General features: G+C 39.6%; 1 protein-coding gene across 1 annotated transcript in view; it reads right to left on the reverse strand.

Moving 5' to 3' along the window:
* Positions 1–25,539, reverse strand: part of MINDY4 (MINDY lysine 48 deubiquitinase 4) — a 67,087-nt gene that overhangs the window by 28,297 nt on the left and 13,251 nt on the right. The window contains exons 6-13 of the mRNA XM_062493439.1: positions 19,714–19,772; positions 19,275–19,384; positions 18,159–18,275; positions 15,043–15,131; positions 11,362–11,463; positions 10,338–10,401; positions 9,260–9,325; positions 8,891–8,958 (exon numbers count right to left, since the gene is read on the reverse strand). Coding sequence (XP_062349423.1) covers positions 8,891–8,958; positions 9,260–9,325; positions 10,338–10,401; positions 11,362–11,463; positions 15,043–15,131; positions 18,159–18,275; positions 19,275–19,384; positions 19,714–19,772 — 675 coding nt within the window. The remainder of the gene's footprint in view (positions 1–8,890; positions 8,959–9,259; positions 9,326–10,337; positions 10,402–11,361; positions 11,464–15,042; positions 15,132–18,158; positions 18,276–19,274; positions 19,385–19,713; positions 19,773–25,539) is intronic.

Raw genomic sequence — 25,539 nt, forward strand, 5'->3', positions numbered from 1 at the left:
AAGAGAAGAGAAGAGAAGAGAAGAGAAGAGAAGAGAAGAGAAGAGAAGAGAAGAGAAGAGAAGAGAAGAGAAGAGAAGAGAAGAGAAGAGAAGAGAAGAGAAGAGAAGAGAAGAGAAGAGAAGAGGAGTTCTCTGCATTTGGCAGGTAAAGCACAGCCATGCCACTTGCTCTTTTTCACAGAAATCCACATTTCTTTGCTGTTTTCTCTGCTTTCTCAGTGGTAGCTCAGGAACCTGGAATCTGGTCACACTTAAATGAGGTTTTCTGACTCAACAGGCTGTTTGCTGAAGCACTTTCACTCTGTACAAACACTGATTTTTAAAATAAACAGCTTTCTCTGCCTTTCTTGTTTATGTACAACCATCACCATCCCAGATTTTCGAAAACAGTTATGTCCCACCTCAAAATTTGCTTTTTTAAAGCCTAGAAAACATAAAAACGTTTGTTCTTTTAGAATTCTTCTTTGATAAAACAGATTCCTTCTTCCCCTGGTCTGTGCTTTTCCTACACTTCCCACAGCTTTAATGTGTGAACCCAGCCTGACATGGTGTTTCTCTAAGGACACATCAGTGCCTTGCACAGTCCATTAACATTTCTTCACCTCCTAAAACTATTTATGCTGATACACCCTCAGAGCAGGTCCAAGGCTATTTTTTGATGCTGGCTCAGAGTCACTGTGTGCTCTGCTGCTCCTCATCCTGCCATTTACAGCTGATGAACCCCCCAGTACAGTAGTGAGCAGTCTGTTTACAAGACCTTGCAGTTTCTGTAGTGAAAATAAATTCCTTTTTTATTGCCCTCATCATGAGGCTGAGCCAACTCTTTTTTACAGCACGATTTGTCCTCTGTATTGACAGGGCCTTTCAGCATTTCAGTCATCAGGTCACTTCATCAGCACACCACTCCCTTTTTCCAGCATTATTGTAGGGAATAAAACATTTTTAATCCCAGACTGATCATTGGCAAACTCCATCAGTCACCTTCCCCATGCTAAAAACACCTTTCTGAGTCTCTTTATTTATCACCTTTAGAATTCTTAAAAGATACATTGTTTACACATTAGTAAACAATTTTCATTTGTCATACCAAATAAAAATCTCTTATTAGGTCTCCATTAACTAATTTTATTCTATTTTCTTTTTTTTTTTTTTCAGTTTAACAATTCTCCACTTGCTCCTATAACTGCAAGTCAAGTTACTCTGTATTTAAATAAAGCATGACAAAGGTAAGCTTTTAGGATCAGGTCCATTCATAAGGTCTGGCAAAGCAAGAGAAAGCTTAAAAGTGCTGAATAAATTTAGGAATGAGGTATAGATACAGAGATCCTCATTTATGTTTTCCTTCCTGTTGTGCAGCCATCATCACTTTTTCAGGTTAAAGTCCACCTCCCATAAATTTGATTCATTTATTATGCATGAATTCCAATTAGCCATGCTGACTTTGCATGGATTCCCAGGATTTGTGGCTGATTTGGGGTTTTAAGCTTTGGTTTAGTTTTTGTTTATTTTTTTTTTTTAGTTTCTTCTTCTTCTTTAAGTTTTTTTTTTTTTTAAGGAGTTGTTCTCCTTACTGATAGGCAGAATATTAATTTAGACTTAGAGAGTTCTTTACATGATTCCTGATATCAGCCACCTCCACTCTACAGAGAAAACTCACATCTTTTCCTGGTATCTTTGTATTAATATGATAAGGAAATCACTTTTGTTTCATTCCCTCAGGTCTGACCTCATCTGAACCACATTTTCTCTCCATTTTCCAACACCAGGACTCAGACCACTGATGACAGAGAAGGTTGTTGCTCACCACACTTTTTTGCATTCCTCTGCACTATTTTAAGTAGTCAAAACTCCCCAGAGAAGGAGATAATAATCTTCCCTTTCTACAGTTCCTCAGCTTTATGATCCTGATCTGTTCCACAAGGAGCTGGAGGAGTCAGGGGAGCAATCTGGGTTTATTCCCACAAGTGACCTTCCCACTGCAAATCCACACCAAATTTGTCACTCAGTCCCTAGTCCTCCATTTCTGTTCTGTGAACCCAGCAGGTGACACAGCTGAAATTCCTGATTTTCCTTACCAAGGGGACAAGAGTCACACGTCTCAATTATCTGGGCACGTTTTCCCCCATTTATTATTTTTGGCATTGCTTCCCAATTCCCCAATCCCTTACCAATCAAGATAACAAACATTACCAGCACAACAACCTCTTTGTCTTCTCAATTCTCTTTCTTTCTGAGTCTCATTTACCCATTTTTCTTTACACTAACCCTTGTTCCTTGTCCTCCAGTGCAGCAAACAGCCTCAAACCTGATTCAGCCTTTCCTCTTCTTTTCCTCTGTGGTCACGTTTCCACCTGGGTCACATTCCTTACCTACAATGTTAGTTAGCTTCTTTATACTCAGATTTTATTTGGCAAATCCTACACATTTCTTTCCAGTGAGACACTACTCTCCTTTCCTCTATCTTGTCTTCCAAGCCCCCTTTAGTCCCTGGGTCCCCTCTCTCTCAAGCATTAGAAAGTGACATTTCACACATCAATATATTCCACTGCCTATCCCCCTTTTGAAAGCACAAAGCTTCAAATCTTGGTCTCACATCCTCCCACAAAGATTGCTAAAGCTGTCACTGATTATCCCTGTGCTCTTGCCTTTTTTTTGAAGGAAAAACATTAAATTCTTTCAAGCAAACTCCCTTCTTTACTACCTTTTAGCAGCTGTAAGCTGAGCTTCATTATTCTGCATTTATTAATTGATTAATGCTGCAAGCAGCCCCTGCCCAGTGAACACTTTGGCCACAAGGGCCTCAGTCCAATTCCCACAAACAGAACCTCAAAGGCAGTGAAGATCCTGAAAATTAGGAATTCCATGCAAGCCATTGAGCAGCAGGCACAGAAGTTCACTCACCCCAACAGAAAATTCTTCCCTACCAAGGGCTGGATCCCACAAAGTCTCTCCTATTTGCTCCTTGCCCTGTTCCTGGTAAATCTAACCAGCTTTCCTCATGTTGCAAAATCACAAATGGCTCTTGGGGAGCTCTGAGATTCTCAATTTTTTTATTTTTTTTTTTTTCAGTTGTGTGCAGCTCCTTGTTTTTTAGCAGTGTAACACAATTGGCAGCTGTTTCCCCTCAAACACAGCAGCTTCCCTGTCTTTTTCAAACACCAAAAAGCTGTAAAAACCACGATGACATCTATTTATATTACATAACTGCAAGCTCCGAGTGAAAACTACTCCCAGACACAACTTCCCCACAACTGCTGTTCTCCCAGGCACACTCAAGTGGAGGGGAAACTCCTCTGGAAAGGCTTTCCCAGAAAACTGGCTCACAGAAAAATCAAATTCCATCAAGAGCCGAGAGTGCCCCAAGTGATTGGATCCTTCGTTCGGAGTTGGAGTTGCAATTTTACCCCTGGATATCCAAATGGGTATTTCACAGAAAGTCTTTCTTCATCAGGAGAGAAGGTGAATTTCTGGGCATCTCCAAATTACAGCCTGGCTCTGGGACAGGAAAAGGCGTCAGCAAAGGAAAGTGGTTGGAAGGTGGGGGACCCTTTGTTCCACCCACAACTCATGAGCCAGCAGAGCATCACTTTCCTTTTCAAAGTCCTGAATGACTGAAAGAGATTTAAGGTCCAGTAGAATGCCAGAATTGGGCTTGTTTTACAGTAAATGATACAGAAAGGATATAGGAAAGGATACAGAAAATCATGGTTTGATACAGATGACTGCAGTAACGATCATTTCCTGCTACACATCTCAATAAAAAAACTTCTCTTGATGAGTAAAGGCAGACAGAACTGTTAAAATTACCAAAAAACTAAAAAGTAAAAGTAGTTTGCCAATGGACCAGAAAAGGAATATTCTTGTAGGATTGCTTGTAAGCAGACAAATTATTACAGAAGTAAATCCAAGATGATAAACAGGTATATTTGACTGCAGTAAAGGTTATAATAATGGGCAGCATTTAACATGATTTGGTGTTTCTGCATGATTTTATTTCAAAGATGGACTAGAATGGCAGATTAAGGAGATTTAACCTCTCCAGTTAGGTAAAACAGTACCACAGGAGTTAAGAGTAAGTGCACAGAACAACATAATTTTAATAATGTGATTCCCTCAAGTGAAAAACTGTTCATTAATAGATTTCAGAGAATGAGGTGAATTGGTAATAATCCAAGACAGAGTTATTGAGCGTGAGAAATCCTACACAGATTAGGAGTCATAATGTGATTTATTTGATTTAATAACAACTGACTTCTGAAATAAATAAATTAAATAAACACACAAAACAACCAACTCCAAACAACCAAAATTCCCCAACACCAAAATGGGAACAGCAGAGATAGCTTTGAAACAGGTCTTAACACCATGTTCTGGAGCAGTAAGGACTACAGAAGTGTAGTTAATAGAGCTGTGGGATCACAAGGAAGATGCTGACGTTTATTTTCCAAGGTTTACGAGCAGCCAACCTTAATGAAGTCCACAGCCTCCTCTTGACTTGCAACACCAAGCCTCCGTTTTTTATTTTTCCCACAGCCAAAGCCATTGTTTTACTTATTCTCACAGAAACACTTCAGGGAAAACATGGAAAAGGCACCCAGTGACCAATCCTGACTGGAGAGTGACACGTCACCTGCAATCACTAACTGATAAAGCATCCCCAGGATGAAAAAAGGGATGCAAACAGTGGCATTTTCAGTTGTGAGCAGCACAATGAGCCTGTGTTTCAGATCAGGCTCTGGGCACTGTCTCCAGGCAGCCTGAAAATGGCTGGACACTGTTTTTCCACAAAGGGATTCCACCCAAGGAATCTTCTCGTTCCTCACGTTCATTGCTCTCATGGGTTCTAGCAATGATGCTTTTATGCAGTAAGTTATTGCAGGGATCAGGAAAAATGTGGAAACAGGGTTGGTGAGGAGCTGGAATTTAAAGAACTTAAAGAATTTAAAGAAAGCTGTGCACCAGTGAGTGCACCCAAAGGAGCCACATCCCACTCCAGGAATGGCTTTGCATGAGTAAGCACAGCGAGGAAGGGAGCACGGGCTGGGAGAGGATGAGGCAGCACCCAGCAGGGAAAGCTGTGCTGCAGCCCCACTGCAGGCTGGAAATTCAGCCAGACTGTGGGGCTGTCATTAAAACCACTCCTAAATATTCCTGCACTCAGTGGTGAGGCTCAGTGGGTACTTGCAGCCCAACTTTCGAGCTGATTCTCTCTCCCCTGTGTGGAAAACATCCTGTAGCTCTCATCAGCGTGAACACCCCAGCACACATCTTGCACACTCAGAAAGATTAGTCCCCTGAGTTGCTATAATATGACTATTTAAAAAAAAATTTTCGCTGGTTGTTTAAAAAAATTAGGAAAAAAAAGAAAAAAACAACAAAAGCAGTTACAATTGTTAGGAACCAGAATTCCTTCCTGTACCAGAAGCAACAACGCGTTCTCAGCAACTTCCTCAGGAATTCTCACTCCTCTCTGGCCATTTGTTATCAGCTCAGGCAGTGATGATCATTAGTGCTCAGAGCATGAGAAACTCATTACCCCAAATCTACAAAGCAGCGCAAACTCCTGCATTTCCTGGCATGCGTCCCCCTGAAATAAAAATACTTAAGATTGCCAGTGATATTAGAACAACTGCCCAGCAGACCTGGCTGAAAGCTGGAATTTCCATTTGCAAGGGAAAATCTGTAACAATGTGAAAATTATGGAGCTGGACCAAAAAAAAAAAGCAGCAAAAGCAGCAGCAAACATGAAGACAGAACACAAAAATGGGGGACATGGAGATAACATCAAGGCCAGGGGTTTAGGGATGCTAGAGCTTGCACCTTCCATTCATTTAAATTTACTGGAACCTCTTGATACTTTTGGCCTCCTCATCTCTCAGTACTTCAAGTTATTTATGCTGTGGAAAAAATCAGAACTGTGCTTGTTTTAACATCAAAGCTTGAGTGCTTCCCTGAGAGCACCCAAGTTTTTGGACTCTGAGGAATAATGTATTCAACCCTGTCATGGGTGCTTGAATTTGTATTACTTCCAAGTTATTCTTCTTAATTGGTGAAGAAAAAAGAGGGTTTTTTTATCTGTGCAAATTAAAGGGAAACTTTTTTTTTTGTCTCCCACTGTTCCAGCACTAATGTGACTTTACTGACCTGGGGAAACAAGACTACACGCAAGATAAAATATGAAAAATCATATATTTATATGAAGCCATTGATGTGTTTTTATTCTCTTCTCAGCTCTCATGATTTATCTCTTGTCCATTACAGAAAAATTATCTGATGTGTTGAGATAATTAAATTGCTAGTGGTAGTGTCAGAATTTCTCTCCTTTTTTATAACAGCCTATCTAAAGCCCATCACTAGGTGAGGACAGTTGAGACTGTTTTTGTCATGCATAATGCTCTGCTTTATTAACGTTTAATCTCCCATTTCTCACTGACCTGCCACTAAAAATCAGATTTCATTTCATGACTTGATAGTTACAGTGTAAAATTTCTTTCTGAGTAGGTTATTTGGTTATAGGAGAGATAACCAAAGCACTTCAGGAGATGATTTATGTAATTCAAAGACAGACACCCCAAAAAAGTCAAATTAATCATGATTTTTTTTTTCTCTTCTTTTTTAGTTTAAAGGATTAAATGCAACTACTTACAGAGAAAGTAAATAAATCATAGAATCCTGGAATGGTTTGTGCTGGGAAGGATCTTAAAGCCCATTAATTTTTAGCCCTCTGCCATGGCAGGGACACCTTCCACTATCCCAGGTTGCTCCAAGCCCTGTCCAGCCTGGCTTTGGACACTTCCAGGGATGGGGAGTCCACAACCTCTCTGGGCAATAAAGATCATTAAGATAGATAATTACACTCAAAACAGGAAAAATCTAAGTGCTGTCAACTACTCAAATAAAATTTAATCATCTTTTTTTTTTTTTCAGTGCAATATGCACACAAAAATTCAGGCAACTGAAACTTTTGTGGATCTTTCTGTTGCAAAAACCTCCTGATTTTTCTGTCTAAAAAACCCAAAAACTGGGACAGAACAATCCCAGGGAGATCTATTACTGGCTGAGAATTCCATTATCTAAACCAACTCTTATTTGTCATAATCTGTTCATCCAGAACTATGCCAGTTATGTAAATAATTGCTTGCCATGCTGGTTAACACTCTCTGAATGGTATATATTTCTTGAGGATATCAGAGTTATTTGTCTTGATATTTTTAATATCCTAAGAGAAGCACGGTGACATAGGCAGCTAAATCGATTGCTGAAGATTACATAAACAAAATTCAGCTTGCACTTTTAAAATAAAAAATTGTGCAAAGGTCTAAAAACACTTTCCACTGTTTAAAAACATAAAAATTCCTTTTTCTTGAAAACAAAAGATAGGTACCAATGCAGAGTTTTACCCAGTACAAGCTAGAGGAGAAGCAGTACTTTAAAACGTAGTTTTGTGAGAAAATCATGACTATTCCTCAAAATAGAACTGCACTTTATAAACTGTTCTGACATTCTGGATCAGATCTGTAAAAATATTTAGATAGTTTAAAATGCAAACAGGCACCATAAGGATTTGTCATATTCACTTTAGACACAGCTCCCCCAAATAAAATCACAGATGACTGATTGGCCTTGTCATAATCCATCTGGTAGGAACTGGGAGGTGATGAGGGAGAATATATCCTTGCTTAAATTATTAAAGAATATTTAACATTTTATAGCAAACAAAGCAGTGCAGACAGCAGCAATTATGAACCTGCAGATCATGACTTGCACAAGTAACTCTACTAATCTGAACTAGATTTCTGTTGTAAGCAGCTCAGAAAAATGAGAATAAATGGCACATGCCCTGAAATTATCACATCATTTGTGTTAGAGTACAAAAGTGGAGCCAAGCCAAGGGCTGTAGTGTTACTATAACCAAAAGAAAGGAAGAAATTACAATAAAACCAAAAAACCCTCAACCTGTAAACACTTGCTGGGATCCCAGCAGGTGAACAACTGATTGTGGATCTCAAATTTGGGTTAAGTTGCTGTTTCTTGTCAAGACAATGCAGAGCCCTAAGAAATAAAAGCTTCCATAAATCAGCCTCGTGCTGCTTTCAAGCGCAGCTGCTCTCTCCAAATGACTTATTATTTTTTTGCAAACTGGCAGGCAGCAGTTTCCCCTTGCTCCTGGGGATTTTCACAGAAGTGAAAATGTGCCTGAACGAAGGAAACCTTTATATTCTGACCCACTGACACTCACAGCACCACAGAAACACCTTCAGGCTGTGGAGAAGCTCAGTTAAATGCCACAGTGCCTGGGCAGACCTCAGTGAGTTTTTAAAGAGGTTATGATGACTTTCCATGTGTTAGAGCTTGGAATATTCATGACAGAAATAAACTGAGACCAGATTTGCCATGCATTACTTACAGCTACCTAAAAATGCCTCATCCACTTTATTCCAGCTTTTCTTCATCATTATCCCTGACAGAGAGACAGAGAAAGTCATCACAGTGAGGCTATTCCCCCCTGCCTAAGATACCTGGAGTATGTGAAATAAACAACCCTTTAAACAAGTCTTGCTTAAACTGTTCAAGGTAGGGAGAACAGAAAACTACTTCAGACATGGAACCTAATGTATAGGTGGAGTATTTGACATCAGATGTGGTGGACTGATCACCACAACAGAGATATGTAATTACACACACACACACACACACACACACACACCAGTGTATACAACAAGAAAAGTCAAGATGAAGTGAGTAAATCTGCACAACTCCCCCACATTTATCAGAGCAAACACCACAACAGATTAACAAGGCCAGAGATTTAAGCACAGCACGGATTTTTCTTCACTTCTCACAGCTCACTTTGCTGTGCAGTTTATGAAGCAAGGCTAGAGGCACTCACAGGTTGATGGATCTTGATAAGATGACAGACACAGTCAGGAGGATGCACCCACAGGGACCAATTTCAAACTGAAAAACAAAAGGTGTTATTTTGGTGTTATTTTGTTTGTTTCTTTGTCTGGGATTTTGGTGTCATTTTGCTTGTTGTGTATAAATTTCTTGCCCAGTCCTCCAGAAATGCAAATGGAACTGAAGGCAGAAGGAATTGCTGTGATTTATGCTAAAGCTGAATTTGTTGCAGTGTTTGTTACAATGCAAGACATGTCCACAGAGTGCTAGAAACAGTGCTCAGAACACATTTTGTGAGACTAACAGACACAAAGGCTGGCAGCTGAACCATCATTTAATTAAACATAATTAAACATAGTACCTGGTGAATATTCTGCTGTAGAAGTACAATCAGATCCTCGTATCTCGTGGCACTGTGAAGTATTAGCTGGGAAGAAATGCAAGAAGGAAAAAAGGTGACTTCAAAAAAAAAACAGCAACTCATTTTTATAACCTGAAAGCTGAAATGAAGTAGCCAAAACTTTCAAACTGCTTGGAAAGATCTGAACTAACAAAAAGAAATCAAGATCTAATGAAATCTATCTCTTACTGTTGTCATTTGGCATAGAATTATATCTCAGCACCTCATATATTCTGAATTTTTCAGTGCTGCTTTTTGATGATTTTTTAAGTTTCTTGAACAGACACTTGGATTCAATTTTAAGCATCATCTATGCAATGAAAAACAATTCCTAGGATAGAGGGACACTGAAGCTTTAGAAGACACAAGATGGGCAAGAAGCTCAGGGGTTTCTACCTACATGGTGAGGCATTTATCACACTCAGAGAATGTGAGTATTCCTATTTAACGTGAAGTCCAGGAGAGCTCACAGATCCAGGCCCTCACTTCAATATTCTTTGCCTGTTTTTCCATCTTCAGGTTTTTTGAGACATTCATTCCCCTTTTGAGGAGGCCAAAAACATTTCCTCCAACCATTAAAGCCTGGCTGGAGGCACCATAAAGCCATCCGAGAGCCTCAGATGGAAACAAGGCATAACTGGAAAGTGTTCTTCCATTTGGAGCTTCTGGAGGGAGAAAAAGGCAAAGAATTCTGTGTAAGACAAGAAGAAAATAGTGCCTTTTCATGTTCATGGTCAGCTGGAAGGGCCAACGTTCATTTTTACTGTGTGTCATTAATAGCAGGCAGAGGTTTTAGGTTTGGAAGGTAAATTGAACAAAAAAAAAAAACAAAAAAGGGATTTCAGAGAGCCCAACTGCCCACAGCCAGTGGGACAACTCAGAAACAGGCAGGCTATGGGATTTTATTGCCTATTGGGTTCTGGATCGTAACTCATTTGATTTTGAAGCATTAGGAGAGCAATGGAGATCAAATTCATTGAACTGAAATGGGAAAAACAAGAAAGAGGATCTGGAGAATGGGAGTCACACAGAGCCTTACAGTTTCCAGGATTCCATCTGCCTTGTATTTCCCTGTGGGAGTGAACTGCTGTCTTCCTGATGGCCTGAAGGGGATATTCAGACAAAACTCATGTTAAAAGGAAGAAAATGGCATTCAAGAGAAATCAACATGTCATATGAGCTGAATGATGTGCCAAAGATTTGCATTATTATTATTTTTAAGGACTTTTTTAAAAAAAAAAATTCTTGTAAATAAGTTTATATCGCAAATCAAGCTTCTGTCAGTGAAACAAACACTTTATCTGTGCTGTGCTCTCTCAGTCTAACATGAATTACAAGTTTCTCCATACAGAAAGAGGATAAATAAAAGTTTAAGATGTTAAGGACTGTTTTTATTGAAAAATATTTTTATAGCAATGACATTCAAACAAGCAGAAGAACATATGTGAAATATCACAGAGGAAGAAGGTCTGAGATGTGAAATATGTAAAATATCATTTGAAAGGTCTTTGAATTTGCTGCATCTATTTCAGGTTTACGAAGGATTTCTGTGTCCCAAAGCCTCTCTGTTATTTTGCAGCTATCTTAGTTGATCTAATAAAGGAAATTAATTATGGCCACAAGACTTGACTCAGCTAAAAACATCCTTTAGGTGCCAGTGCAGCCAAAGCTAGGGATCTAAAAGTCAGATGTTTTGTGTACCAGCAGCCTAACTGCATTGCAGGCAAATACAGCAAAAAGGAGCTTAATTCCAGCCACAATGGAATATCCTGCAATGCAGGAGCAGAACGCTGCAGCTGGAAAAATAACTCTTAATAAAAAGATTTTGGAGGATCCCTACAATCAGCTTAACCCTCAGGAGCTTTCACAGCAACCTCAAAGTGTTTTGTCTGTGCTGTCCCAGTTAGTGGGGCAGCAGAAACTACATTTTGCATTGCTCCTTGGGCTGTTTCAGGTGGCATAAATGCAGCTTACACAGCATTTATATTGTGAATTACGTAGATTTGGGAGAGATAAAAGTGCAAGAGCAGTGTACAGTGACTAAAAGTGCTTCTCCTACTCACAGTGCCACCAGGGCTTTCTCGTGGCCCCCCGCACGCCACAGAATGTCAGCGAGAGCCAAGGAGAGGCACTTGGTCCTGTGAGCTTCTGAGGGCTGGAGACAACTGCAGGAAACAAAGGAGAGAGACAAGCACCAAAACGTGAGGGCAAACAGATTCATGGCACGTTTGTCCCTAAAAGAACAAAAGCATCTTTAGAGACAGTTTTATAATGATGAGTAACAAGGCACCGGTGGGCTGCGTCAGAAAATCATTATTTAGGTGCCTCAGTTCTTGTACAGCTGAGAAAGTGACAACCTGGATGGCCAAAAATACTGGGAGTTGAAGAGGCAGCAGGTACTGGCACTGCAGAATCCCACCTTTCCCTGGGAATCAAGCAGCAGAATGAGGACAGGGAGCACTCACTGCACACCCTGCCCTGAGACCTCTCAGCACCTCCGCAGCTCCCGAGAGGGAGATGCAGCTGATGTCACCACTGGGCTTTTTGGAACCATTCCCTGAGGAGAAACCTCATTTGAGCCATTTCAGAAGGTACCTTGGACCCTGAGGATAACCAGACTCAGTGAAGGGAGATGGAAGGAGAAAACTCTCTCTTTAGATGGCTGCAGAACAAACTGGGCACACTGGGTGAGTTTCTTCTCAAGTAAGAAGGCAAACAGGCATTGGAAGGACATCAATTCACCAAAGTCAAGGGTTAATAGCCCTGTGCTGCTTTTTGGGGGACCTCTATGAGTTTGTGTTGCTCCTAATGATGGTTACAAATAGTTGCAAACTTGCTATAACTCTGTTCTGTGAAACTTCCCATGTCATACAGGTGAATTTAAGTGATGAAACTCACAGGCTTTACTTCTAGATCATTGCTTAAGCTGGTGTCTGATTTACAAGGAATGATTAAAATAAAACCGTTTTTATCATTAAAAGCAATGGATGCAAATCAAGAGAAGAGTAAATAAGGTATGATCAACAACAGGAACTGGTTAAGCACAGATCTGTTATCACACCCTGATCCTCTAGAAGAAAGCTCCTCTCCCACAGAAAATATTTTTAATTGCTTGGACAAGAAAGCAGATAAATGCTTCAGGGAACAACACCATATTGGCAAATAATGGACAAGAGAAGATTCTTCATCTCTAAATCTGTAATAAAACTTTCACTATTCCCCAACAGGATTGTTTTATGTTTTAAACATGATTTTTAGTTTCTAAAGGCACCCATACTTAATTTGTTTCTGAAGTTTTTACTTCTTAACCCTTTTAAACAAATCTACACCATAATGTTTTCACCCACTACTAAACCTTCTCCAAAGTGCCATCTGCAATAAATGCTGCTTGCACTTTTTTTTTTAAATAAGGTGTGCCCCAAAGTCAAGACCTAAAACATTACAAGACCAGGAAGCTAAAAGTCACAAAGTGGAAAACTGGCAGATTTCAGAATAAACCAAATATCCATGAGACTGAAGAAGTGGCCAAAAGATCCCATGCCCCTGGGAGGAAAATAAATGGAGTTTTCTCTAGTGGTTTCAAGAAAGGCAGCCTTTGAAATTCAGATTTTATCAGTTTTAGAGTGTTACCAGCCTGGGAGATGAGGACAAAACCTGTTCCCACTGTTTGAGTAAAAGATCTAATAATTCAAAAGACTAAACAAGAAACACCAAACATCAAAAAAATTAAACAGACTTTCAAGTTCAATGTCTGCCTTGAATAAAATGGTCATTTAGGGAATGTTTCCCTCTCTGAAGGATGTGAGATATGGGAAATAATTAGTGAGAGTTTTCAAGTGAAAAAAATATATATATAATCACAATTTTTTCTTATCTCTGCCTGTGTTCCAACACAGACACCCAGAAATTTATGGGACTCAAAAGTAACTTATGTGTTTGAGAGAGGCAGCAGAAAAGAAGGAGAAATTATAATTATTTCTTGAATGTTGAAGAAGCCTGAAATCAAACACTTCCTGTGAAGTGGTTGATAATTTGAAAATCCAGGTTAGAATTAGGAAGGAATATTTACCCTCTCATTTGAAACTCTGAGACTTCCCTTTCCTTCTGCCTGCTTAGAAACTTTGAAAGTTTCTGCCCATAGCAAACACAGCATAAGAAAAGTATGCTTATCTCATGAATAAAAGCAAAAATCTTTTAAAGCCATGCGGATAATAAGAGGGGAAAAACAGGAGAGGCAAATTGTGCCAAGTAAACAGGATAGGTTGGAGCTGGCACGAGTTGGGACACACAGTTTAGACAACCTGGCCTCCATCCACTTATTTGGGTGCCACATAATTTTATTTCATTTATGATCTCTGAACCATGCTGCAAGAGGGAAATTAACATCTCTATTTTCACTAAGGATGACCTGGGACACAAAGGGACCAAAGAGCAGAGGATCAAAGGCTGTCCTCAAAGCTGAAAGAAATTCTTGGTTTCCACAACCAGAAATAATTCTTCTGTGGAGATTCCTGGTCATAAAATCTAAGTATGCACTGAGTTTGCTGCAAGAAAGTTTCTGAGGTTTCTCTTATGCAGACAAGAATCTTGTAAAGTCTGTCCTCATTATAATCTGAATCAGAATCCTAAAGTTTTGCAGGATTTCTGTCACTTCCCATTCTGGATGCTGAAGACAAATAATGATGCTCCACAGGTACCTGTTTCTTTCCAATACTGATGCAAAAACAGCCCAAATAATGAATTTACATTAAGCCAGACAGCACAAAGGAATATCAACAGAGACCACAGCATTTTCCTACACAGCTCCAAGCAGAAAATGAGTATTTAAGGCCAAATTTAATAGAATTATATTGCAAGGTAATGAAGTTCAAGAAGGATATCAGCACGAAACCTTCTCTTCAGACTAAATCGAGGTCAGACTAATGGAAATCACAAATAAAAGAAGGTGGTGGCAGCACAAACCAGTAAAATAATTTTCCCCATTAAATGTTCTGTTCCTTTAAGGAACAGGGGGTCCTCGTGGAATTTTTCTTTTAAAATGGACTTAATGTCTTACTGAAAAACAAAAGGCAAATACATTAAAAGTGGTAATAAAGTAATTTTTGAGGCATTATTGTCCAGAATTTAATTCAGTAACCCATGTTCCTTTAGCAACGTGCCAAGTGACATTACTATTATAACAGTCCAAGCAATTTACTTGTCAGCAGTAACACCTAACAGAACTCCTTAAAACAAGTAGAAAATACACAGAATATAAATTCAACTTCCATTAAGAAGTTTAAACAGGAGTGATCAGATACAGTGACAAGAAAAAAAAAATCATTATAACTTTAATTTTTCAACCCTGTTGAGATTTCTTAGTCCAACACTGGATGAACTTCATGGTCTCTCAAACCTTGATTATTTTTTTGTTTGAAATCAAATTTCCATGAGGACCTCAAGACTAAATAATTTTCATTGGCCTCAATTCAAGCCGTTTGGTTTGTGTAGAGGTTCTTGGGTTAATCACAAGCAATTACACAAACAAGACACCAACTTCTGCATTCCTACAGTTCAATGGAAGTAAACACAAGCAAATCAGATGCTGCTTTCTTTCTCTCTCTCTGAAACAAAAAGTTGTTCAGTAAGTTCAAACTCAAAAGGCTCCTGAGTGACTGCAGCAGGGAAATAAAGGTTTTTTTTGTTTTGTTTTGTTTTTTTTTTTTACTTCTGTAGGGAAAATTCCTGAAAATTCCCTGCCTTACCGGATGTCTTTGTTCCTGTTGCTGTCTGTAAAGATGAGCTGCTGCAGGACACAGGCTTGGACTGCAGCCAGAACTCCACATGGACCACCCTGGGGGGAAAACGGGACAAGGGGGAAAATTTTCATCCAGAAAAAAAAAAAATTAATAGTAGTATTTACAAAGGTAACTTAAATTCAGTGATTAAATTGTCTTCATATTCCAAACACCTGTTCATTTATTTATTTTTTTTTTTTGTGTGGTTTGCTCTCCTCTCCTCATTCCTTCTCCCCACTGCAAATATTTAGCCCAGGTTTAAAACAGACTATCACAATTAAAACGTTTCAAAAACAGTAATTAATTTACCTTGTGCCAAAAAAAAAAGAAGAAAAAAAACCAGCACTATAACATTACTCATAAGATTTCACAAATCCATCATAATTAAGGAAAGTTCCAGGAGCAAAAAAAACTTACACAACTCGTAGACCTTGGGAGGAGAAATAAAGGGAAGAGGAGACATACATCCATTGACTTTTCTGTCTTTTTGTTCTTTTCTGAATTTAATTTACAAAAAAACTCCTGGTACTCTTTCTAATGATTCCACACCTCCTTTCTCTTTTGCTCTATGAGCAAAAATCTGATGGATGCTGGGGAAAACCCCTGTGAGCTCCCCTCCAGCCCAAAGCCATCCTTCCATCCCTTTCTTTCCAGCCATGACTTTTCAGTGCTCTCTCTGGCTCTAGGGTTTTGTGCAAGCCAATGCAAATCTGTGTTTTTAAAAGTGTTTTCCTGCCTATTTTTCCTGAAAAGATCTAGACATCTATCATGTCAAAAGAAATGTGGGGTTTTATTTAAATCTGGGATATATGAACTAAAATCTTCTGATTCCTACTGAGCTGCATTTTAATTTTCAAAGAGAAATCAAATCTGGGTGTTTTCCAAGGACTGAAAACAAGCCTTGCTCTTGTACCTCCTCTCAGCACCTTGAGTTCCCACCTGCATCACTGAACAAAGATTTCAGGTTTCAGTACAGCCATGTGCAACTCAGATCCTCCCTCTCACTGGGGAAGAGCAAGAAAACCAAGAAAGCTTGAATCCTTCAAATTCTCAGTCTCAGAGGAAAAAAAAATCACAATACCAAGAAACGCCATATTAACTTGAAATTTTATGGAAAGCAGATTCATAGCTGGTCTGGGCTTGTGCAGCACACAGGGCTGACATCACAGACACCACAGAGCCACCCATCAAACTCCTCTCAAAACCCTGCAGGACAGGGGAAAGGGCAGCCAACACTGCTGTTTTCACACAGCAATGTGATTAAAGGATCAGTTTAATTCTCTGATTGTCCTAAGTGCAGCACCAAGGGAAAGGGACTGCAGGTAAATGCAGCATAGAACGTAAAAAATAACCTAATTCCTGGAATTAGGAAACAGCTTGGATATCGACACCTTCCCATTTCTCATTTATATTATATATACTCTGCCTCTGTAGATTTATTTAAAAAATTGATGAGTGAATAATCTGAAGAATATCAAGAAAAAAACAAGGGTCTTGTCAGTCCATCAGAGCCTCTTAGTCAAAAAGGAAATTACAGGGTTTATTCTAAATATCTTCCTATAGCACCACAAAAACTTTAGAAAGAACTAAACAGTTGTTCAGCTGAATTAAATTTTGGAAGTGAGGAAGAAATATATAAATGACCAGGGAAGGCACAATCTCAGCAAAACACCATTCCTGCACTGGAATTCATGGTGGGGAATTTAATGGCCAGTGAGTGGCTGGAAGTGATGAGACATCCTTTCTCTAGGCTGGAAACACCAAATAACATTTACTGTGGGCCAGAGACCATCACTGCCACGGTTCCTTTTGGAGTTTAAATTAAGATTTAATATCTTCTTTTTCTACCAGGCTTTGTAAGATAAGCAGCTTTCTTCTGAGATCATCAGCCTAATGAAATATTTAACTAGATGAGGTAAGTTAATTAAACATCTTAATGACATGTTTATTAGCCATTGTTCTTGCCTCAAAGCCTCTCTTCCCCTCATTTCTGTATAATGGTCTGCTTCTCTCAGGCCAGATAAAGATTTTCTGCATCAGCACAGAGGCTTAATGAGAGTTCTGTACAGAGGAGCCCCCAAGAGTTCACTGAATTCCTCAGATCCCTGTTCCTGAGGGGAGAGATTTTGTGTGGAGACCCCAGGAGCAGTGCACAGCCACAGGGCTGGCACAAAAGCATCCAGCACTGGGCAGGATCCATCCTTCCAAGGGCTCTGGTGGATTCTGGGGGCAGCTCCATGACCCTGGGCTGAGCCTGTGAAACCAAGGTGAGCACACAGAGCAGAGAGGGGTGAAGCACTGGCTGTGAGCCAGGTGCTCCATCAGGGCTGGAAGGGAAGAGCTCAGACAAATCCCTGAATGCCCTGGATCAGAAAGCACCAAAAATCTCCCTGGGTTGGGCAGATGCTGTCCAGGCTGGCCCAAGTCATGGCCACAAAAACTTGGTGGTTTTACGAGCTGTGGTCACCACGGGGACCTGCTGGACATTCCAGATGTGTTCACCTGCTGGATGTTTCCAGGGGATTGATGAAAACCTCGCTGTAGGGAAGAGCTGGGATCCTGTGGCTCCAGGAGAAGTGAGCAGTGCCAGAGTCCCAGGGAGCCTGCAAGGTGTTTGTTCTTTTTATTTTAGGAATGAACTCCATCACCTGACCCCAGCATCTTCAGGAAGTAAAAATCAACAGGGGATTTTCCAGGTGACTCTTGCTACATCTCATTTGGAGTCAGACCAAGCTGCATCTTAAATTTGTTTGGCCCTAGTATCATTTCTATCTTAAACTCCACCCTTGATTTATTATTCTTTTACCACCACTAGTTTTCAGCTGCAGTGGCTCCTCTTCCTCCCTGTGAATAATTCCCCAGCACACACATACACATTTGCAGAATTTCTGCAGCTTTTTCACATTTTCCTCCAACCGTCTGAAGTCTCCCATCACAACTTGACAAGGTGACAACATCCACTGGTAACCATAATTTAAAGAAAAAGTCTTTAGAAAACTGATTTTTTTCACTGCTGAAACACACAGCCTTTGCAAAGTCAGTGCAAAAAGAAAAGATCACTGTTAGGAAGGAATTTACAGTACCTTTTTCTGCACAATGCCATATTTTAGCTGTGGGATATTGTTAAATGTAAAACTCTGGATTTTCCATTCTTCACTGAAGCAACAAAGACTAGAGCCAAACAGAAGATTTTTTAATTCCTATAAAAGAAAGGAAAAAAAAATCTCATTTTAAAAACAAATCCAAAACACAGTAACTTGTAGAAGAGAAAGGAATGTGGAATGGGTAATGACTAACTCTGTACAACCACCCTCTTCTGTTTTATCCATACTGTAAATAGCAACACCCCAATGAAAAGGACCAGTATTTTCCTTTTCCTGCCATATTCCTTCCACTCATAATGCTGGGAGCAGCTCAACACTGGAAAATATTTATGTCTCATGTCTGGGGCACAGTTTCTCATGCAAGCATCCCAGAACATTGCCTGAAATTTAACAGCTGGAAGAGCAACCAACGGCGATATGAGGGAGAAAACAACCTTTTAATATGTTATGTATGGGATAAATGTGAATTAAATGTTTGATTTCTGTACTTCAGGTGACACAAATCCAGACCTCAGCCCTGAACAACTGCAGACCACAACCACACAGCAATAGCCACACTGAATAAATTGCATTCATGCTAAAGCAGAGCTCAGAAAATTAAAAAAAAAAAAAAAACTGCTCAGGGCTGGTAGAGTTACTCCAAGCTCTTAGATCTACAAATTAAACTGGAACACACCCTCATTATTTGGTCTGGGTTTTTTTTCTCCTCTGTCTGAATGGGAAGGCAAAGTATTTAATAATTTCATCTTTGCTCAAAATAGGGGAGATAAGGAAGGCAGAAACAGTGACAGGGGAATAATAACCCACTGTCAGTGGAAAGGACTGGAGAATAAGCACATGAATAACTGACTAGAGGCATTAAGGAAATAATACAAACTTAATTAAAGCTATTATCTGTGCTTCAAGTGGGCTGATGCATGAGGGGTATTTTTCTGAATCTAGGCATCCCTAAATGACTTTGTCACCCGGACAAGGAATATACTCAGGAATACAGCACATGTTCAAAAGTGCAGCACAGAGCAACCCACTGCAGCTTCAGCTAAGGAAACTCAAATAACAACCTCACAAATCTATATTTACCATAATTAGTCTTACTTTTGCAAGAGAAATATCAATTGCCTTTGATACTATTTGAAGCATATAGATTGTTGAAAGGTCTGGAGTCTTATTAACTTCTCCAGTTGCCTCTTCATCCTCAACATCGACTGAAAGAAAAAAAAAAAATTCCAATGTTGGGTGGAAAGAATTGTTTACCCCAGCACACTCAGTGCTAGGGGCTGATCAACACAAAAACTAAAATTTATTGTCTTTATAAAAAGGAAAATACAGTTTTAGCCAAAAAGAGCAGATCAAAATACATTGTTCGATTATTTCCTAATGATTTCTTTATCTTACCTGAAAGTTTATAGGAAATGCAATTGCTCAAGATCAACTCTGAGTTACAAAAGAAGCCACTCCTACTTATTTATTTGGTCATAGCTGCCTGAGCAATTCAAAAGATGACAAAGCCAAAGTGAAATTTAATATAACTTACCCAATTCTAGGAGTTCTTTCATCTGATCTTCTTTACAGCCAGGAGATGTTGGAGACTTCCTACATGAAATAGAAACAAGAAATTAAGGACAAAATGTTCATTTGAAATGAGAAAGGTTGTTTGGATAAATGGTAAGAAATAAGGAGCATTCCCACACAAGGTTATAACTTTTACATGTGTGTGTGTGCATGCATATACATATATATATATATACACATGTATATACATATATATATATATATGGTCTAAGAAATAAATGGGCTTAGAGGAAAGCCTTTTCCAGTGGAAGAAAGCTGCATTCCAGGAGCTCATCAGGAAAAGCAGCCAGTACAGAGCAATACCCTGTGTTTGATTTGGGATTTCAGGCCTGTCCCAGCATCAATCTCATTTCATTTGTGTGATAGGACAGATCGGGTCATAAAATAAAATTTAAATCCCTGACAGGGATTAGGGTACAATTCAAATTAGTTATTAAACTACTTGAAATATCTGAATAATTAAAGTGGGAATAGGTCTTAGACTGGCTCCTTTACCAGGATATTATTTTAATCCACTAAGAGGGATCAGTTGTTCAACTCCTCTTGTGATTTAATTGTGTATTACACAATTAAAAGGTTAGAATTCATACGAGTAACTATAAAAAGGACTACGCATTTAAATTTGGCTCTGAAGTGAGAGCTGAAATAAAATGTTATGTTTTGGGAGACTAGATGGGTTTTATTATTCCTGTTGAAATCACACCAAAACGAATTTGGAATCAAGGAAAACTTTTGAGTAACCATTTCTAAAAACACTAAAAATTGACTTTCTTTCTTCCCTCCCCCCCCCCCAAAAAAAAAAGCAATACTGTATCACTGGCTTTTGCTCTGGAAAAAAGGTATTGCACAGACAATCCTTTCAAAACTAGTATGGAATAGTTTCCTCAGCAACATTCTTTGTGAGCATGGTATTACAACAACAACTGCTGTCATGCCACATACTTTCCATGAGCTTATTTTCCTTTTCAGAATATGAAATAATAACCCCAGAACGCAGACATATCACACTCAGGATTTGCCCAGTTTAAAGGCATTTTGGCAGCTTTCTCACAGATAGTATTTGGTACTGTAAGAATAGAAATCTTTCTCTTTTTAGCTATAAATAAGTTAAAGGACTGAGGCAATGAAATGTGGGTGGCCCCGATTTGGGCCAGACAGAATGGAAATGAATCACCCACATTCTAGGAACTTCAGGTAAAAATAAATGGGAGGCCCAGCAGGTCAATAAAAATAAGAGGACTGAGAGCAAATTTGTGTAGTGGCATAAGCAGCACCGAGCTCCCACTGGATATTACAGTATTTTAATGGGATATAGAATTAAATACAGTTGATTGTGGTATATTTTACAACACAGTTAGATCTCCCCTTGATGTTTCCTAACATGAGTTTCAGCTGAGATTCCCTTCCCATAGCTGCTTGCTACTATTTTTCTCTCTCCTGGTCAATGAAAGCATCTTAATGAGAATAAATTCACCCATAAAACACTTCTCAGCCAAGTCATGTCACTCAGGCATAACCAAAAGCCACGTTTCTGTTTTGTCTGAGATTGCACACTATTCTCTCTTCTTTTCTAGTGTTTCTTCAATAATTAACACCTTCCAAGGCCAGGTTGGACAAGTCTTGGAGCAATCTGATCTAGTGGGAGGTGTCCCTGCCCATGGCAGGATGGTCTTTAAGGTCTTTTCCAACAAAACCATTCTGTGATTCTGACACAATGCAGCACTACAGCTTCCATTTAGAAATTAAAATACAGCCACCCATAGTACAATTCACATACACAGCTCACCTGGCACCAGTTTTTGCAGAGTTAATTCTCTCTGAAAATTCTAAAAGATGTTGGTTCTTCATCCATTCCAGGAAGAACCAAGCCCGGGATGCAAAGTGCTCTGAATTCTCAAGGCTGAGAATTCCCATCAATCTGAGGAAAGCACTGACACCTAAGATTAATGTTGGGTGTTTTCTGCTTAAGTGGGGGATTTTTGCAGGTGGAGGTTCCCCCTCCTTGAGGGGAACTTGCGTTTCTCAAAACAGCCACGATGTTTATTGCAATTTCCATTTCAGCAGAGGGCTGCTGTTCCAGGAAAATTTATTGTAGGTGTAAATCCATTCAGTTGGAACACTTAGGGAAGGGGGAAGTCATCCATCACAGCAGGAAAATGGGACAGGAAGAAAATACATTTCATTCTAAACATACTATACAGTACTTTCTCTAAATATTTGAACATTCCACTCTGGCCTCCAAGCACTGTAGGAAAATGGATTTACAGAGAGGAGGTGAGCTTGCAGAGAGGGAGCTCCTTGGCACAATAATGGATGTGCATTCCACCACTTCCTATTTACACCAACACTCACAAGAGGTCAAATAAGCAGAGGGGCTTAAACATCAGTGGCTTTAAGGTGACTGTGGTGGTAAAACCCATTTTCATTGCCAGACTGCAACAGCTTCTCTACTGGATGTAGAATAGGCAGACATATCCAATATTCTTGGAACAGTGAGTAAAATATGCAGAGTAGATAATTGAAATATAACCTCTATTGCTGTCTGAAAAAGGGTAAAAAAGGCCATTCCATGTGGTGCAGCTTGTCACTGCTGTGGGGCACAATTATAAAACCCGAATTATCAAAAGCAACTGCAATGATGCAAAAGGACATGATCACAATCAATGCCAGGAGATATTTTTCTACAGGAAAAAGGTCTTCTCATGAGGATTTAATATAAGTTCTATCATGTTGGCAAGTCTGGTTGACAAAGGTAACAGAGGCTCATACACTTAATTTCCCCAAATTTCCTTTTTAGAGAGGACCTGCATCTGATCTGACTTGAACGTTTGCAGCACAAAATATTATCTGGCGAACAGATGACAGATAGATTTGTGAACACTGACAGATATACAACAGGTAGATGAGAAACTTGGCACTGAAAGAGTAATTTCTAATAGAAGTGGTCACTTCTGACAGAAATAGATCCCCTCACACATGACTGCATTTGTCCTGCTGAATTTTACTAACTGTGACAAGGTGCTATCTTAGTGGAGAAGATTTGCATATAAAGCAAGAGCTATTATAATCAGAGGTTGAGCTACAAGATGGTTTGAAGTTGACCTGATAAGTTGGGCTCACCTGAACACAAAGTTCATCATCACAGGCTATGAATGAATATTTATCTCCAGCTACAAAATCAGAATTATAATAAAAAGGGAGCTGCTTTGTTCCTACTGTTCTCCAGCAGAGATTTTGGAGTGTGACATCCTCCCACTGGAATTTCCACGGAGCTCAGTACCACCTGTGTGAACTCATCACTATGTTCAGCAACTCTAAACTGCTGCCAGCAAAATAAACAAGAATCACAAAAATTTTTTTTTAAAAAAAAAGGCAATAAAATTCCATGGAATAAAAATGTACAGCGCCCTCAAGACACTACATAAAGCCATAAAGCACAGAAAAGGGTTCCCAGATCTTGGAACTCTATCAATTCACATCAGTGGAGATGAATCCAACCCTCTGCTCTGCTCACCATCCATAAAATACCCACTTTGCCTGGTTTGGGCCTTCAACTCTTAGGTAATTTAATTTTTAAGGATGTAGGATATTTGTGGTCTTCTATTTCCTGAGGTCAGAAACCTCAGACTTTTAACCAAACCATGGTAACCTGACAGGTACCAGAAATATAAATGATCTTCCTGAAAACTAATATCAACTGTTAAATTGGGAGATAGAATCTTACACTTGGGATGGGGTATTCTCTTATCTCATCTTATTATAAAAAAAAAGGTGAATTAAAAAAACAGGTTACTGGTGAGCCCACATAGATTTTACCTGGTAAAGTAATCGTAGGGGTAAATAGGGGTAAAAAAAAATCCTTTTGCTACCTGCACACAACTGGTGGCTTTTTTTAAGGAGCAAGTAATTCCACATAGTCATGGAATAGTTGGCACTGGAAGACACCTACATGATCCTCTAATGCAAATTCTCAACTGACCAACTGCATTTCAGGCAACAGGCTGGACCTCTCCAGATTTTCCTCCTTTCCAAAAATAAATAAATTATACAGAAGCCATTTGTCACTTCCAGTAATTGCAAAGTGCCTCTTCCTATGGAGTGCTGGAAAAATACTAAAAGGGCAAATGGCAGCCCCACAGATATTACACCACGGGCTCTGCTGCCATAAATCCATTGGCACCACACGAAAGTCACAATAGTTTGTAACTTTTATTTTAGGCCCTTTTTTCCGGTCCAAGCATTATGTTGTAAAAGGTGTTACGCAGCTCCAGGCACTTGAAGGTTTTCACTCCTGATTTGGCAACCACAATGTCTCTTTTCATCCCTGGGAGAGTCAAATCCACACTCCCCACGGGTGAGCCCGTTCTGGTGGACAGACATTCCTCTGCTGCCAGTTGTACGAGTCAAATCCAGACTTACTCCCTGGAGCAAGGGAGCAGAGGAGGAACCAGGAGGGGTTGGTTCCTCTCTCCAGGAAGGTGTGGCTGCAGTGTTCTCACCGTGTTTCCTGCCCCCAAAGCACTCCAAAGCACTGGAGATGATGCAAAGGGTGGCTCGAAGGACAAGGCAGAGGTCCCAGACAAAGGTGGAAGGAAATGTGCCAACGTAATTTACTCCTGGGCTGCTCCAGCGCCGCGTTCCTTTCCGCTCTTCCCTCTGGAACTCTGACTCAACTCCTACTCTCCAGAAATGCCACCCCAGCCCAATGCATCCTCTTCCTCTCACAGTGGGGAAAACTGAATTGGTTCCTCAGGCATTGCTCACACACACACTGAGAATAACCTGGAATAACCTGGGGCTTTCTGGCTGGTTTTAAATGAGATCAAGTCCAAAATGACCCGGTCATGGCAGCTCAGACCTCATTCCACAGAACTGGCTGTCCAGGTGCTGAGGACTTTCAGGAGCTGCTCAGCACCTCCCAGGATCAAGACTTTACTACTCACCCAAGTGCCAGGAATTATTGTAGACAGAGCCATCCCATCCCACACACCGATTCTGTGCATAACACTGAAATACTGCAGCCCACCAGGTAAACAATACAGAATATTGCTACAAAACTTACTTTTGCACCAAAATGCACAGTAGGAAAGACTGAAGCCAAGCAAAACTGCTAGGTAAATAATGTACATTACATAACTCTGCTGGAACTATTTTTTCCTTTCAGTTGGAAATTCAAGTTTATTTTTTTTTAAAAATACCACTAAGCTGGAAAGTTAATTAGTATTCTTTATGAAACGAGACATTCACATATTAACCTTCAACAGGCATTGAATTCTCCTTTTTCACTGTGTCAAGAAATTATCAGTGCAGTCCAGAAACCTCCTGGGTTGCTCGTGCTCTGCTTTGTAGCTTACACTGACTGAGGGAACAGCAAATCCTGCTCAGGACTTGCTCAGAAACTCATGGCCAAGGTTCTCTGCCAATCCCTTATGCAGAACAGCCCAGATTTTGGCTGGGGATGATGCAGGATAAAAATACAGGAGAGGATCTTTACAGTTTTAGGCCCTCAACCATCTATAATTGACAGGTATTGGCTCAGTCCTCACATGGAAAATAAGCTTTTTTTATTCCTGTTAATAACAGAGAGCACGAATATCAATCCTTTAAGGACATAATACTTTCAAAGTAATATTTTGAAAGTGTTATGGTCCTTATAATATTTATACAATAATATTTTGAAAGTGTCAGATATCTAGAAGAACAAAAAACCAAAAAAACTAAACAACCCTGAATATATTCTTAAGGATTTAAGGGATTTCTTTAAAGATCTGTATTTTTTCCCTCTAGG

This window comes from Cinclus cinclus, chromosome 1 (assembly GCF_963662255.1).
Source record: "Cinclus cinclus chromosome 1, bCinCin1.1, whole genome shotgun sequence".
Classification (NCBI taxonomy): Eukaryota; Metazoa; Chordata; class Aves; order Passeriformes; family Cinclidae; genus Cinclus; species Cinclus cinclus.